Genomic DNA, 13,990 nt, shown 5'->3' on the forward strand with positions numbered 1-13,990 from the left:
CTGTCCTGGAACTCACTTTGTAGACCAGGCTGGCCTCGAACTCAGAAATCCACCTGCCTCTGCCTCCCAAGTGCTGGGATTAAAGGCATGCGCCACCACACCCGGCCTTTTTTTTTTTTTGAGACAGGGTTTCTCTGTATAGCCTTGTCTATCCTGGAACTCACTCTGTAGACCAGGCTGGCCTTGTCCATTTTCTTAAAGCGTGTCAATCATGACACTAAGATTTATCCTTGTTTCATTGTTTCTAGTTTATTGGTATTGTTGTACGCTGTTGATATTTAATTTTTTAGTTTTTTTTTTTTTTCCCTGAGACTGGTTTTTGTCTTTGGCTATCTGTAGTCCAGGCTGGCCTTGAACTGACAGAGTCCACCTGCCTCTTGCCTCCTAAGTGTTGGAGGTGTGTGCCACCACGTGCTGAAGACCTGACTTGTTTTGGTGAGTAGCCTCATTAGTTTAGTGCACTTAAGGTCCAGGCAGACCTCAGCCTAGGTCAGTCTACAGAGTAGAGCATCCTCCCAGGCCCGCCTCACGCAGGCTGCTCTTGAGCATTGCGCTTCCCCTGGCTTGTCACTGACCATACAGTCTGCAAGCTTGAGGACTGCTTTCTTTCTGCTCTCAGTTATTAATACCTTTGTGTATGTGTCTGTCTACCTGACTGCCTGCATGTGGAGGTCAGAGGGTAACTTTTGGGTGTCGGTGCTCTCCTTCCACTGTGTGTGTGGGCTCAGGGATCTAACAGATCTTCAGGACCATCGTGTCGCAGGCTCCTTTCCCGCCGAGCCATTGGTTTCACCCTGTTGTTTGCTGTAGGTTGTTCTTTTTCACGCCTGAGTAGTGTTCCACTGTTTTTCGCTGCTAAAGGATGCTTGAGTTTCATTTCTAGCAATTCTGCATAGAGTGGCTGTAAACATTTATTTATTTACAGGCTTGTGTAAGTTTGGTTCTCATTGTCTTGGGGTAAGTGGATAAAAGTAGAGGTGTTATTGAGTGAGACATGTATGTCAATGTGTGAGTATGGGCATGTTCATGTGTGGAGGCCAGTAAGAAGGTGGTGACCGGTGCTGTCACTCTTCTGTCTGTTACTTTAGAGGCACAATCTGTCTTGAACTGTGGGTTTGTGTTTTCCTGGCTAGCCTGAAAGCCAGCCAGCTTCAGATCCTATCTTAGAAGCCAGCCAGCTCCACAGAGTCTTAGCTTTCTGTGGAGCTGAGTTTATGGGTGTGTGCCTGACTCCCTTGATACGTACACACTAGGACCAAAACTGGGGCTTTTGTAAGAGCAACAAGTGCTTGTAATTGCCAAGCTATCTTTCTAGCTGCAACCCTTTAAACTCATCTATTCCAGTGTGTGGTATCTAATCCTGGCTTTCATTTGCATTTCTGTGATGGCAAATAGTGTTGAGTATCTTCTTTTACTATGATTATTGTTTATTATTGTTATTTGGATCGTTTGAAGCACAATTTCTTTCTTATCTCTTATGAAGCTCTGCCTGTCCTGGAACTCTCTGTAGATCAGGCTGGTCTTGAACTGCAGAGGTCTGTCTGTCTCTGCCTCCCGAGTGCTGGGATTAAAGGCGTGCACCATCATGTCTGCTCTTCTTTTTATATTTTTAATTGTTTGTGTATGTATGTGTTCACATGTGTGTTTATGCATGTAAGTATGGTATGGTGTCCGTGGAAGCCGTGACTTTGCCCACAGTCATTACCTGTTTACTGAGATGAAATCATTGCTTTGTCAAGTAGATGAAGTTGTCATACAGAGTGGTATTTTATTTCCCTTAACAATGTACTGAATTTATTTATATTTTGGGTGTTGATTCGTTTGAGACAGAGTCTCATTGTAGCCCTGGCTGGCCTTGAACCCATAGAAATCTACCTGCTTCTGTCTTCCAAGTACTGGAAATCTGAATTTCTATTTTTTTTAAAAACATTTTATTTTTTACTTCATATGCATTGGTGTTTTGCCTGCATGTATGTCTATGTAAGATTGTCAGATCTTGGAATTACAGACAGTAGTGAACTGCCATGTTGGTGCTGGGAATTGAACCTGGGTCCTCAGAAAGATCAGTCAGTCCTCTTAACCACTGAGCCATCTCTCCAGCCCCTGAATTTCTTTTTAAAGATATATTTATTTTAGCATGTGAGTGTTTTGCCAGTGCGTAGTAGAGTTATGCACAGTTATAAACTGCCAGGTGGGCACTGGGAAACTGAACCTGGGTGCTCTTAACCTCTGAACCAGTTCCAGCTGGAAAGTACTGAGTGTTAAGTGATTTCCATTTTACATAAGTGAAAATTTGCAAGTTTAGGGGAATTACCGTTGCCAAGTATCTTTTTAAGCGCTTCACAGAGTAACCCAAGGAGGGAAGTATTAGCGGTCTTACTGTCCATTTCCAGATGGTAAATTGAGAAACTCAGGTTAAGTCACTTGCTCCAGGCCACAGATCTGGTGAGTGCCAAACTGGTGAGCTTTCAAGGTGCCTCTGCTTAGTCTGTGTCCTGCATCAGGGCTCTGTATTACTTCCCGAGAACACACAGCTTGGGCAGTATTAGTTTGTTTTTATTGCTACTTGTGTTTATAGTATTTGTCCAGCTAGGTCCAGGCTGTGAGTGCTATGGGTGCGTTGTATTTTGGTACCTGCTTTGTCTCCTTTCTTTCCTGGAGTTTATTCTAGGACTTTATTAAGGGCAGGCAAACACTTGCCACTGGGTGTAACCCAGCTCTCTTGTTCCTTAAACTTTTGTTTTTAATACATACACAGGCCCACACGCAATTAAAAAATAAAATAAATCTTAAAAAAAAAAAAAAAAAAAAGGGAGGGGGCTGGAGAGGGCTGGAGAGATGGCTCTTGAGTTGTAAGCTAGATTCTGTCTTGAGATCCTAAAAACTGGGGCTGAGAGCTGGCTCGGAGATGGGCGTGGTGGCGCACGCCTTTAATCCCAGCACTTGGGAGGCAGAAGTAGGCGGATTTATGGGTTCGAGGCCAGCCTGGTCTACACAGTGAGTTCCAGGACAGCCAGGGCTATACAGAGAAACCCTGTCTCGAAAAACAAAACAAAACAAAACAAAAAAAAAAAAGAGCGAGCTGGCTCGGTAGTTAAGAGCTTCTGCTGCTTCTTCCAGAAGACCTGAGTTCAATTCCTAGAACCTACATTGGGCATCTTGTTGCCTCTTGTAATCTCTGGCCTCCAAGGGTATCTGCACTTACGTGTACACATGATCCTTATATATACACATAATTAGAAGTAAAATGTAAAAGTACTTGTTAGAGACACTTCACTGTGTGGGTCCCAGCTTTGGCCTCAAGCACCTTTACCTCTGAGCCGACTTGGTGGACTCTTAATTATTTGGGACAGGGTTTTACTAAATTGTCCAGGCTGTCCTTGAACTTGCTTCTTAGCCCAGGCAGGCTGTGAGTGTGATCTATTTTGCCTCATTTTTCCTGGTAGCTGGATCTGCTGTAGGTTGCCTTTCTGTTATTTACGTTCTTGTCTATCAGTTCCTGACTGAGGCTGATTTTGTTAATGCTGAGAGGTGGTTTTCATTATTACAAGTTGGCAGACGTGCTGCGGTGTCTAGGAGTTAGAGGCCGGGCTGTTGTTCAACAGACTACAGCTCTCTACAGCACGGAGGTATCTAGCCCCAAGCGTTTCTGAGGACATCTCTGGAGTGTGCTGTGAAGTAGTGATTGTTTGTAGTACCGTTCTTCTTCTTCTTCTTTTTTTTTAAAGGTTTAATTTTTAATTTTTCATGCTTATAGGTGTTTTACCTACGTGTGTGTGTGTGTGTGTGTGTGTGTGTGTATCATAGGCACACAGTGCTCATGGACATCCAGCTAGGGCATTGGATCCTGGAAACTAGAGCTACAGAGGACTGTGAGCCATCATGGCTGTGCTGGGAACTGAACCCCAGTTCTCTGGGAGAGCAGCAATGTGCTCTTAAGAGCTGAGCTGTCAGCCCAGCCCCTGTATGCTGGTCTTAGAATCACTGCAGAATCCAGGTATGAGGAGTGTTTTCATTTTCGTTTGATAATTGATTTTACCAAGTTAATACATGTTTATATTAGGGACATAAATTCAAACCATAACTGAAATGTTTAAACTCTTTTAAACCTTACAGGGAGTTAAACAGCATGCGGAGGCGAAGCTGAGGGAGTTTGAAAAGAGAAAGGGACTAAAGAGATGTTGTCTGTTTGTTGAATTATCTAGTTAGTTAATAACACAGGCTTTTTTTTAATTTTATTTTTTGGTTAGATGATTAATTTGTTAAAAAAAAAAAAAAGAAAATTAAAACAAAAAACCAGGTGATACTTGCATGCCTTTAATCCTAGCACTTGAGAGGCAGAGGCAGGCAGCCTGGTCTAACAGAGTGAGTTCTAATACAGCCAGGGATACACAAGGAAATCTTGTCTTGAAAAACTAAAAATCTCAGAAAAGCTAAAAAGTCTTTTTTTTTTTTTAAAAAAAAAAAGATTTATTTATTTATTTATTTATTATATGTAAGTACACTGTAGCTGTCTTCAGACACTCCAGAAGAGGGCGTCAGATCTTGTTACAGATGGTTATGAGCCACCATGTGGTTGCTGGGATTTGAACTCTGGACGTTCAGAAGAGCAGTCGGGTGCTCTTACCCACTGAGCCATCTCACCAGCCCAGCTAAAAAGTCTTAACACTTAACATGTTAAGTGTAAACATTTTAAGCCATATAGGAGCTGGGGAGAACAGCTCAGTTGGTAAGGCTTGTCATTTAGGCCGGAGGGCGGGTCTGAGTTCACATGGTGGCAGCCAAGGAGAAGCCAGTTGTGGTATTGATACTTGTTATCCAGTGTTGTGAAAATAGACAGGCAGAACCTCTGAGGATTTAGCCAGCCAGCCTCACCAAATTGATAAACTCCAGATTCAACAAGAGACCTTAGCTTAAAAAAAAAACAAGGAACCTGGATGTAGTGAGGCATAGCTTTGTGTGCAGAGCCTTATGGTGTAGTCTTGTCAGTACCAGACACTGTCATAGGTCAAGCTGCCCTCCAACTCAGATCACTTCCTTTTGCCTCTTGGGTGCTGGGATTGAAGGCATGTGGCACCAGGCTGCTATGGTGCATGCTTCTAGTCCCACCATTTAAGAGGGAGAGGTAGGGGCTGGAGTGATGGAGGTGAGGCTCCTTTCCGAGAGGGCCCTGGTTTGATCCCCAGCACCCACATAGTGGGTCAAAGCTGTAACTCCAGTCCCAGGGAGCAGATGATGCTCTCTTTTGACCTTTGTGTATACCAGGTTTAGGAGAAACTCCCATAAGCCTATAATAATAATAATAATAATAATAATAATAATAATAATAATAATAATAATACAATAGGCAGACAGATTTCTTAAACAAGGTGAGTTTAAGGCTAACTTGGTTTACATGGTGACACTGTCTCAAAAGAAGGTTGAGCATAATTGAGGAAGATGCTTGTGTTGACCTTTTTAGCCTTCATGTGCATTTGTATACACACACACACCCCTACCCCTACCCCCCTCTGTCTCTGTGTGTCTTTCTCCATATTGAGAAAGTTAGAGAATACTGTATTGCGTCTCATATACTTCTTGTATTTGCTAATTGCTGACATATACTGATGCTGTGTCCCTTTCGACCCCTCTTGTCCTGTTCCTTCAGGGCGTCTGTGCCTTCTGCAGTATCAACAGTATGGGAAGCTGAAGACAGGGTTTCTCTGTACAGCCCTGGCTTTCTTGGAACTCACTCTGTAGACCAGGCTGGCCTCGAACTCAGAAATCCGCCTGTCTCTGCCTCCCAAGTGCTGGGGTTAAAGGCGTGCGCCACCACCGCCCGGCTCTGTGCTCAGTTCTGATGCCTCTCATCCTGCACTGCAGTTTATGGCAGCAGAATAGCTTAGTGAGGGCAGAGCTAGGTTATCAAGGTTGGAGTTGGGGATGCCAGCCAAGAGCTTCTCCACCTTCCTGATGTGGTGACCCTTTCATACAGTTCCTCATGTGTGTGACCCCCCAACCATGAAATTATTTTTGTTGCTGCTTCATAACTGTAATTATGCTTCTGAATCATAATGTAAGTATATGGTCTTCTGATGGTTCTAGGCAATCCCTGCGAACCAAGGGGCTGCATGCGACCCACAGGCTGGAAACTGCTGCTGTAGGCTGAGGAGGTGGCGGGACAGATGACCTCCATAAGGCCGGCGGGGAGCATGGAGGTTGTCAGGGCAGAAGAAAGACCAAGTGAAGCAGGCTGCAGCCTTGATGCGGGTGGGGAGGAGGGTTGGCAGGAGCTGGCCTTGAAGCAGTACCTTCGTCGCTGCCACTTCTTACCGCCAGGTCGTCTCTGCCAGGCTCTGTTCCCAGTGAAGGCATGGAGAGAAGCAGGCTTAAATTTCTGCTGTCTGTTTTAATGATTATTACACCAGCGTGAGCACATGTCATGGAGCGTGTGTGTGTGTGTGTGTGTGTGTGTGTGTGTGTGTGTGTGGTCAGATAGTGCTGTTTCCACTGTGGGATGAGTGGGTCAGACAAGCTGGGGGGTGGGGGCCGGGCCCTCTTATTGTCTCCTTCTTGAACTCTTTTACTGGGTTTCCTCTCTCTGATAGAGTGAACTAACATGTATGGATTTATTAGAATGGCTTACAGGATATGGCCCAAGTAGTCCAACAGTGGCTGTCTTCCATGGAAAGGTGAGGGGTGCAGTAGGTGTTCAATGCAGTCCCAGTCAAGTCCTAGTCTTGAGAGCTGCCCGTCTTCCGTCTGTGTTGGAATCCTGGAGAAGTAGGTTCTAACACCGGCTAAGGAGTCCCTCAGCAACAGGACAGCTGAACTCTCCTGTGTGAGTGGGGGCTAGCAGGCAAAAAGCAAAGCTTCCTTCTTCCCTGTCCCTTTATGTAGGCTGTCACCAGGAAGTGTGGACCAGAATAAGGTTGGTCGTCTGACTCCACATGATCCAGATTTAGTGTGGGTCTCCCACCTCAGATAATCCAGCCCAGAAAAAGCCCTCATGGCTGTGCCTACCTGCTTGAGCTTTAGTTACCATCAAAGATGTATTTTGAGAAAGTCTTTACTTTTGTGTGAATGAAGGTGTGCACACCTTCCACAGAGCACACGTGCTGTCAGACAAGTTGGTTCGCTCCTACTGCGTGGATCCCTGGGATCGGCTGCAGTTGTCAGTATGGCAGCAGGCACCTCTCTCCACCAAGCCTGCTCCCCTGGCTCTAGTGTGCCCTCAGTGGTCAGTGCCGCCCTCCCGCCTACTGACCGTCCCCCAGAGGGCTGACATTGATAGAGTGCTTCTTTTTCCCTCCCCTCTCATAGCCCTGGGAATCAAACTCAACCCTGTACACGCTGGCAAGGGCTCTACCACTGAGACGCTGATGGGCCCGACATTGTTTACAGCCTGTCTGTCCTTCATGTGCTGTTTCTGGTGGGAAGAGCCTTCCTTTCTCATGGCATTTGACCCATAGTTCTCCCTACCATACCCTGCTGCTTTTTGGCATCTTGAGTTTAACGTGTGGTTTATCTCCTTTTGTTGAGTTCAGCTCAACACTAATTTCCTTTTTTAAACATTTTTTAAAAAACTGTCCTTGTGGGCGCACGTGTGGGCGCATGTGTGGGTGCATGTGTGGGCGCATGTGTAGAGGTCAGAGGAAAACCTGCAGGAGTTGGTTCTTTTACTATGTGCTTGTCAGGGATGGACGGGCTGCCGGGTTGGGTGGGAAGCACCTTCACCCACCGAGCCCTGTAGTGCAGCTGAACTCTTGTCTCTGCCAAGCTGGCGTTTGTTCCTGCTGTGGTCTGTTTGGTGAGCCAGCTCGTGCCTCAGATGGAATGAGTCTTTCTGGTCATTGGGAGCCTGTGCTTTGGCTCCTCTGCGAACCTCTGAGATCCTGGAAAGCAGTGACCTCATGTGCTATCTCTGTGAGGCCGCTCGCACGTGGCCTTCTGGGAATGTGGGTGGAGTTAAGTAATGCCCAGCTTAGACTTTGGCTAGCTTTTTTAAGGGTATGAGGAAGAAATCCTACACAACATGGAATTAGATTTTCACAATGACAGAAGTGTAAGACTAAAGAGAGGCTGAAACTTGAAGGTTTAGAAAGGAAAAGTTTCCTTTTGCTCCTTTGGTCAAAAAAGTGGAATCTTGTCTTACTCTGTACTTTGTAGCATTCGTTTATGTCTCACTTATGAAGAATTCAATCCTGGTGGTTATGGTGGGTAGTTTAGCATGAATCTTTGTTAGATCTTATACTGTCCACAGCTGCGGTGACCGCAGTATCCAGGGCTGCCTGTTGGAGGAGGCCCTGGACGAGGGTGTTCAGCTGCTGGGGTGGGCATGGGGATGGAGTTTATAAGTGTTATCTGTGTATCATTTTTTTTTTTTTAAACAAATACTCTTAAGATCTTTCATTATTTGAAAACCGTTTTTGCCCGTGTGTGCCTCCGAGTGTATGTTCACTGTATGCATGCAGGTACCTAGGAGGCCGTCAGAGCCTTGGAACTGGTATTCGAGTTGGCTGTGAGTTGCCAGGAGCTGAACCTGGGTCCCTAACCTGGGTTCTCTACAAGAGCAGCAAGTGCTCTTAGCTGCTGAGCCATCTCTCCAGCCCTTTGCTGAGTCTTTAAGTCATGTCATTCTTTTCTCACATTTAGGATTTTTGTCCCTGAGTCATGGAAGACAGAAGAGCTGAAAGGTCATGTGAACAAGCGTGCGCGTCATTGCAGAGGCAGGACTATGACATGGCCCTCCAGCACTGCACAGACGCCCTGCTCTCTCTTGGCCAGTACTCCATGGCAGAGTTCACAGGACCGTGCCCAGTGGAGATTGAGCGCATCAAAATCGAGAGTCTTCTTTACAGAATTGCCTCATTCTTGCAATTGGTGAGTGAATGTTGTTGATAACCAGTGACTAGCTGTTCGTATGCTGGACACCTTCTATACAAATGAGCTAGCTTGGGCCTGAACAGATATGAGGGAAATACCTGGTGATTGCTGAACATTCTCAGCGGCAAACAACTATATTTTAAAACTTTACAAACTGTGGTATGGCACTCACTCATTCAAGACTTGCTTATCGAGCACATCTGTCTGATAGACACTGTTCTAGGACCTTCACACGTACACTGGTAAGAGAGAGAGGCCTTCTTCCTGTCACAGTCTAGTAAGGGAAGAGATAGAAGCAGTGGCTGCTGCAGGTGGCTACATACTAGGGGACAGCATGCTGAAAGGAGAGAGCCCAAGAACCCGGGAGCAGCCCTGCTGAAGATGAGCATTTACCCAGGCTGCTTGGGGCCATCCAATGAGAAGGTGATAGAAAGGGGTAACAAGGGTGAGCCTGTGGAGAGCTGGAGGAAAGGAAACAGGCAGCCAGTGCAGGGACCCTGAGGCAGAGGCATGACGGGCAAGTGTGAGCAACAGCTGGGCAGAGTGAGTGAGGGGAGAGGGTAGTGGGTTCTGTCGGGTCTTCTAGTTAGTCCCAGGAATGGTCGGGGGCTGCTACAGCTGGGGCAGAACAGGGTTGGGATTTGATTCTCCAGGAACCCTTAGACTGGTTTTCAAAATAGTCTATTTAAAAAAAAAAAAAAAAAAAAAAGCCAGGCAGCGGTGGCACACGCCTTTGGTTGCAGCTGTTGAGGCCAACTTGGACTACAGAGAGGGTTTCAGGATTGCCAGGGCTACACAGAGTAACCCTGTCCCAAAAAAAAGAAAAGAAAAAAAAAAAAAAAAGTGGTGGGCATAGCAGTGCATGCCGTCGGAAGGCAGAGGCAGGAGGATCTCTGTGAGTTCAAGGGCAGCCCTCTTTACATAGTGAATTCCAGGACAGCTCAGGCTATGCAGAGAGACCTTGTCTCAAAAAAGAAACAAAAACAGACTATAAAGGGATATGAATGTATGCGAGGGGACTGTTGGGGACTGTTGGGTGACCCAGGGCAGAGATGACTTAACATTCAGTTTATAAACAGTAGTGCAGCCTGTTCTGTGTAGGAACAGATTCCCTGACTCCAGGTGCGGGGAATGGGAGGCTCTGCCATGTGAAGTGACTTAACCTGTGGTTTTCAGCTGAGCGCTTAGAAGAACGGGGTTTGCTGGAGCTGGGGGGAGGAGGAGGTCCTGTGTAGGGAGCATGGCTGTGAGCTTAGCTTTGTGCCTTCAGATCTGACACCTCATTGAGCATCTGTCGGTGACGAGGAGCAGGCGCAAGGGAGGGGTTTTGGAGAGAGATTAGGATGTTAGTTAGGATCCAGGGCTTGGTTCAGGTCACCAGGGGGAAGCAGGCTGCAGACCTGGTGTGATGGTTGGACCAGTCAGGGAGAAGGAGCAGAGAGCAACGAGGACTAGTAAAAGGAGGAAGGCGAGAGAGCCCTAGGCCATGCTCGGTGTGATGATGTCATTCACTCGGGCCACTGGGTCACCCACTGGCTGCCTCTGGGGACGGGGCAGGTGTGGCTCACACTGGATGCAGTGTGGGTTGTTGTTGGCCATGATGGAAGTAACTTCCTTAAACAGTCTGACTTAAAGAGAACCCTAGAGAGTCAAGGCAGGAACTCTTTTATGGTTTTCTTCCTTCAGACACTGTGTAGCCCTGGCTGATTGGAGCCTCCCCGTGTAGGGCAGGCTGCTCTCCAATTTGGGGATCCCCCTGCTTCTGTCTTTGGGCTGAAGGTTTACAAGTTTGCAGAGCCAACTCTTTGAGTTCTGCCACAAGCACCAGAGGTTTTTTTTTTTTTTTTTTTTTTTTAAAGGAGCATGTGGGAAATGTAGAGATAAAGTCACAAGTTTTAATTTTAATTTTATATTTTGAAATAATAGTTGCTTTTACAGAAAAAAAAAGAAAAAAAGAAGAAAAAGACAAAAAAAAATAAAAGAAAAATAATAGTTGCTTTTACATTATGTGCATTGATATTTTGTTTGCATTTGTATCTGTGTGAGGGCATCAGATCACCTGGAACTAGAGTTACAGACAGTTGTGAGCCACCGTGTGGGTGCTGGGAATTGAACCTAAATCCTGGAAGAGCAGCCAGGGCTCTTAACTTCTGAGCCATCTCTGTTAAGTCCCCTCCCCTTGCAAGACAGGGTTTAGGGTTTCTCTGTGTAGCCCTGACTGTTTTGGGATTTGCTCTGTAGACCAGGCTGGCCTCGAACTCAGATCTGCCTGTCTCTACTCGCATGCTGGGACTAAAGGCGTGTGCGCCACCACACCTGGCTCAGTCAGAACGTTGTTTAAGTTGGGAAAAATAATAGCATGTTTGTTTAGGAACGAATCAGTGGAAAGGGACCATGAAAAGGTGTGGTAGGGCAGAAGAAGCTTGGAGGTGGCTGCTTGGTCGGCTTAGAAAGGAGTAGCTGTGAGGAAAGGCCTCTGGGAAGGAGGTGGGCACAGCCGGGGCACGGGATTCGCAGTCATTGGCCTGGCCAGGTGTGGGAGGAGGTGAGGGCTGTGGGGTGGGAGCAGGGTGAGCGCACTGTGGTGTGGAGGAGGTGATCCTCAGAGTGCATGGGCGTGAGCCATCCCTGTGAGTGGTAGATACTAGACGCCATTTGCTGTTCTCCTCAGAGACCGCTCAGCTCCTCTGTGCTGCTGGGTCTTAACAGCAGCCTTTAAGCATGTCAGTTTACCTGTGTCTTTTCTTTTCTTTTTGTAGAAAAACTACGGGCAAGCTGATGAAGATTGTAGGCATGGTATGTTTAAAAAATGGGACCCTTTTCTGATTTGAAGATTTTTAAAAATTATTAAAGTAAACAAAGTTTAAGGTTGGCTTTTGTTTTTTTAAAAAAAAATCTTCTGCCAATTTCAAAAGCAATTATAATGTTAAAAATCCTATTTTACTGACGTGCCTAGTGAAGAATTGGGTTGATGTCTTTCCTGCTGTGACAGGCATACCAGGCGAGCATGTGGGCATGACTGTTGATATTTCTGTCCCATGTGCCCCTTTGTTCCCTCAAGGAGCGTTTAGAGTGAATTCTTTAAAGTCTAGCAAACAGTTATAGTCTGTAAGTGCCATGTCTAAGAAATGCATCATCATTTTGATACTCGTTGATAATCGTGCTAAACTTAATACGTTGAAAATAGCTGTCCTTTCTTTTAAACCAGTCAGAGTATGTTCCTTAGTAGCATGTCTGGAATGTTTTGGAGTTCTCTTTCCTGTTTTCTTGTGGCCGGAAGTTGAGACCAATAAGATCCACAGTCTCTGAGTGCTCATTGTGTGGAAGTCCTTTTCCTGGCCATTGCTGCATCTCAGTGGCGTGGCCAGGATCCCGAGGGTGACGGGTTCACAGTGCCTTCCCACGCTCTCCTGCTGGGCTCTTCACACAGCTCAGTGGCTTGGATAATGTAAGTTATGTTTCATTTATCCAGAACTGGGTTTCAGGCCGAGGGATTTGACATTAGATCTTTTTCCTTTGTTTGTTTGTTTGTTTGTTTGTTTTGCCTCCTCATTTCTTTGTGTCAAAATTTTAAAAAAGAATTAAATATTTTATACCTTACCAAGTCTTGCTACATACTTCTGTGGAACATGGGGCATTTTTTAGACATTAGTCATTAATGGTCAGTGGCCTCTCTGTGAACCTTGCAATAGAATTATAGTGGTTTGGGGCTTAAATTAGACTTAGAGATAGTCCTGTCATCTTTGGACATTGCTAAGAAACACTAAGCAGATACAGTGCCAGATAGAGAAATGTGATGTCTCTGTTTCATCTGGAGAGATGGTGTGCTTAGTAAGCCTGCCTTTTACTGGTCTGAGAAACACAGATACTTATATTATTTATACAAGTACACTATACCATAGCTGTCTTCAAACACACACCAGAAGAGGGCATTAGATCCCGTTACAGATGGTTGTGAGCCACTATGTGGTTGCTGGGATTTGAACTCAGGACCTTTGGAAGAGCAGTCAGTGCTCTGAACCGCTGAGCCATCTCTCCAGCCCTCACAGACGCTTATAATACGTAAATTGTTTTTTTTTCCCTGTTAGCAAATAGTTTTAAAGTGGGGCTGGAGAGATGGCTTATCAGGCACGAGAACACTTGTTGTTCTTGCAGAGGATCCAGGTTTGATTCCCAGCACTCACGAGGTGACTCACAAACTTCTGTAACTTCAGTCCTTGGGGATCCAACCTCCTCTTCTGATGTCTGTGACCACCAGGCACAAGCATGGTTCATACACATACACGTAGGCAAAGCACTCTACCCGCATAAAATAACATTTAAAAACATTAAGAAACAAAAACAAAACAAGACCTTGAACATACTTATCATGACGTTGCTGACCACACTGTAGCATGGCTGTCTTTCCAAGCCAGTGTGAATGCAGCGCCTGCAGTTCATGGTACCTGTTCCCTTGTGTCCCTCATTTCCCAAACCGATGAGCCTCTAGCAGGTTCTGGTTGGTCCTTTGTCCCTACAAACTACCTGATAATAAACACATTCTTGCTTATTGTTGCCATTGTTTCATACCTAGTCTTTAGCGTCACTTTCTGAGCTAATTGCGTATTGGTGGTGTTTTTATATGTGTATAGTGTGACATGTTCTTGCCCTCTGCAGTGTGTGCGAATGTTCCTCACACTTCTGATGCCAAAACCCCGAAGTTTTGAAATTTTGCCTATCTCATGTATAAGAATTGGTCTTGTCTCTTTAATTTTCACTTTCTTGAGTTGAGAAGTTGATAACGGTCATCTCATTTGGGGAATGTGCATAACAATGTCCCAGGAGATTATATGATTTGTGAAAAGTCATGGAAGAATAAATGTTATTGAGAAAATTTTCATTTTTCTGTTTTATTTAGGTTTTTTTTCTTTCTTATTTTAATATAAAGACAGCGTCTCTCTCTACATTGCTCTGGCTCTCCTGGGACTCAATATGTAGAGCAGGCTTGCTCAACTACTTAGCAATTTAAATTACACACATTTTAAAACAAATTAATTCAGTAGTCAGGCACAGTAGCACACACCTTTAATCCCAGCACTCAGGAGGCAGAGGCAGGTGAATCTCTGTGTTCACCACCTGCCTGGTC

At 45.5% G+C, this 13,990-nt stretch overlaps 1 protein-coding gene across 5 annotated transcripts in view; it reads left to right on the plus strand.

Moving 5' to 3' along the window:
* Positions 1 to 13,990, plus strand: part of Helz (helicase with zinc finger) — a 145,936-nt gene that overhangs the window by 19,131 nt on the left and 112,815 nt on the right. For all 5 annotated transcript variants that reach the window (XM_029545737.1, XM_029545736.1, XM_021212285.2 and 2 more), the window contains 2 exons: positions 8,635 to 8,862; positions 11,625 to 11,661. In XM_029545737.1, coding sequence (XP_029401597.1) covers positions 8,653 to 8,862; positions 11,625 to 11,661 — 247 coding nt within the window. In that variant the 5' untranslated portion in view covers positions 8,635 to 8,652. The remainder of the gene's footprint in view (positions 1 to 8,634; positions 8,863 to 11,624; positions 11,662 to 13,990) is intronic.

Source organism: Mus pahari, chromosome 14 (genome assembly GCF_900095145.1).
Source record: "Mus pahari chromosome 14, PAHARI_EIJ_v1.1, whole genome shotgun sequence".
NCBI classification, from domain to species: Eukaryota; Metazoa; Chordata; class Mammalia; order Rodentia; family Muridae; genus Mus; species Mus pahari.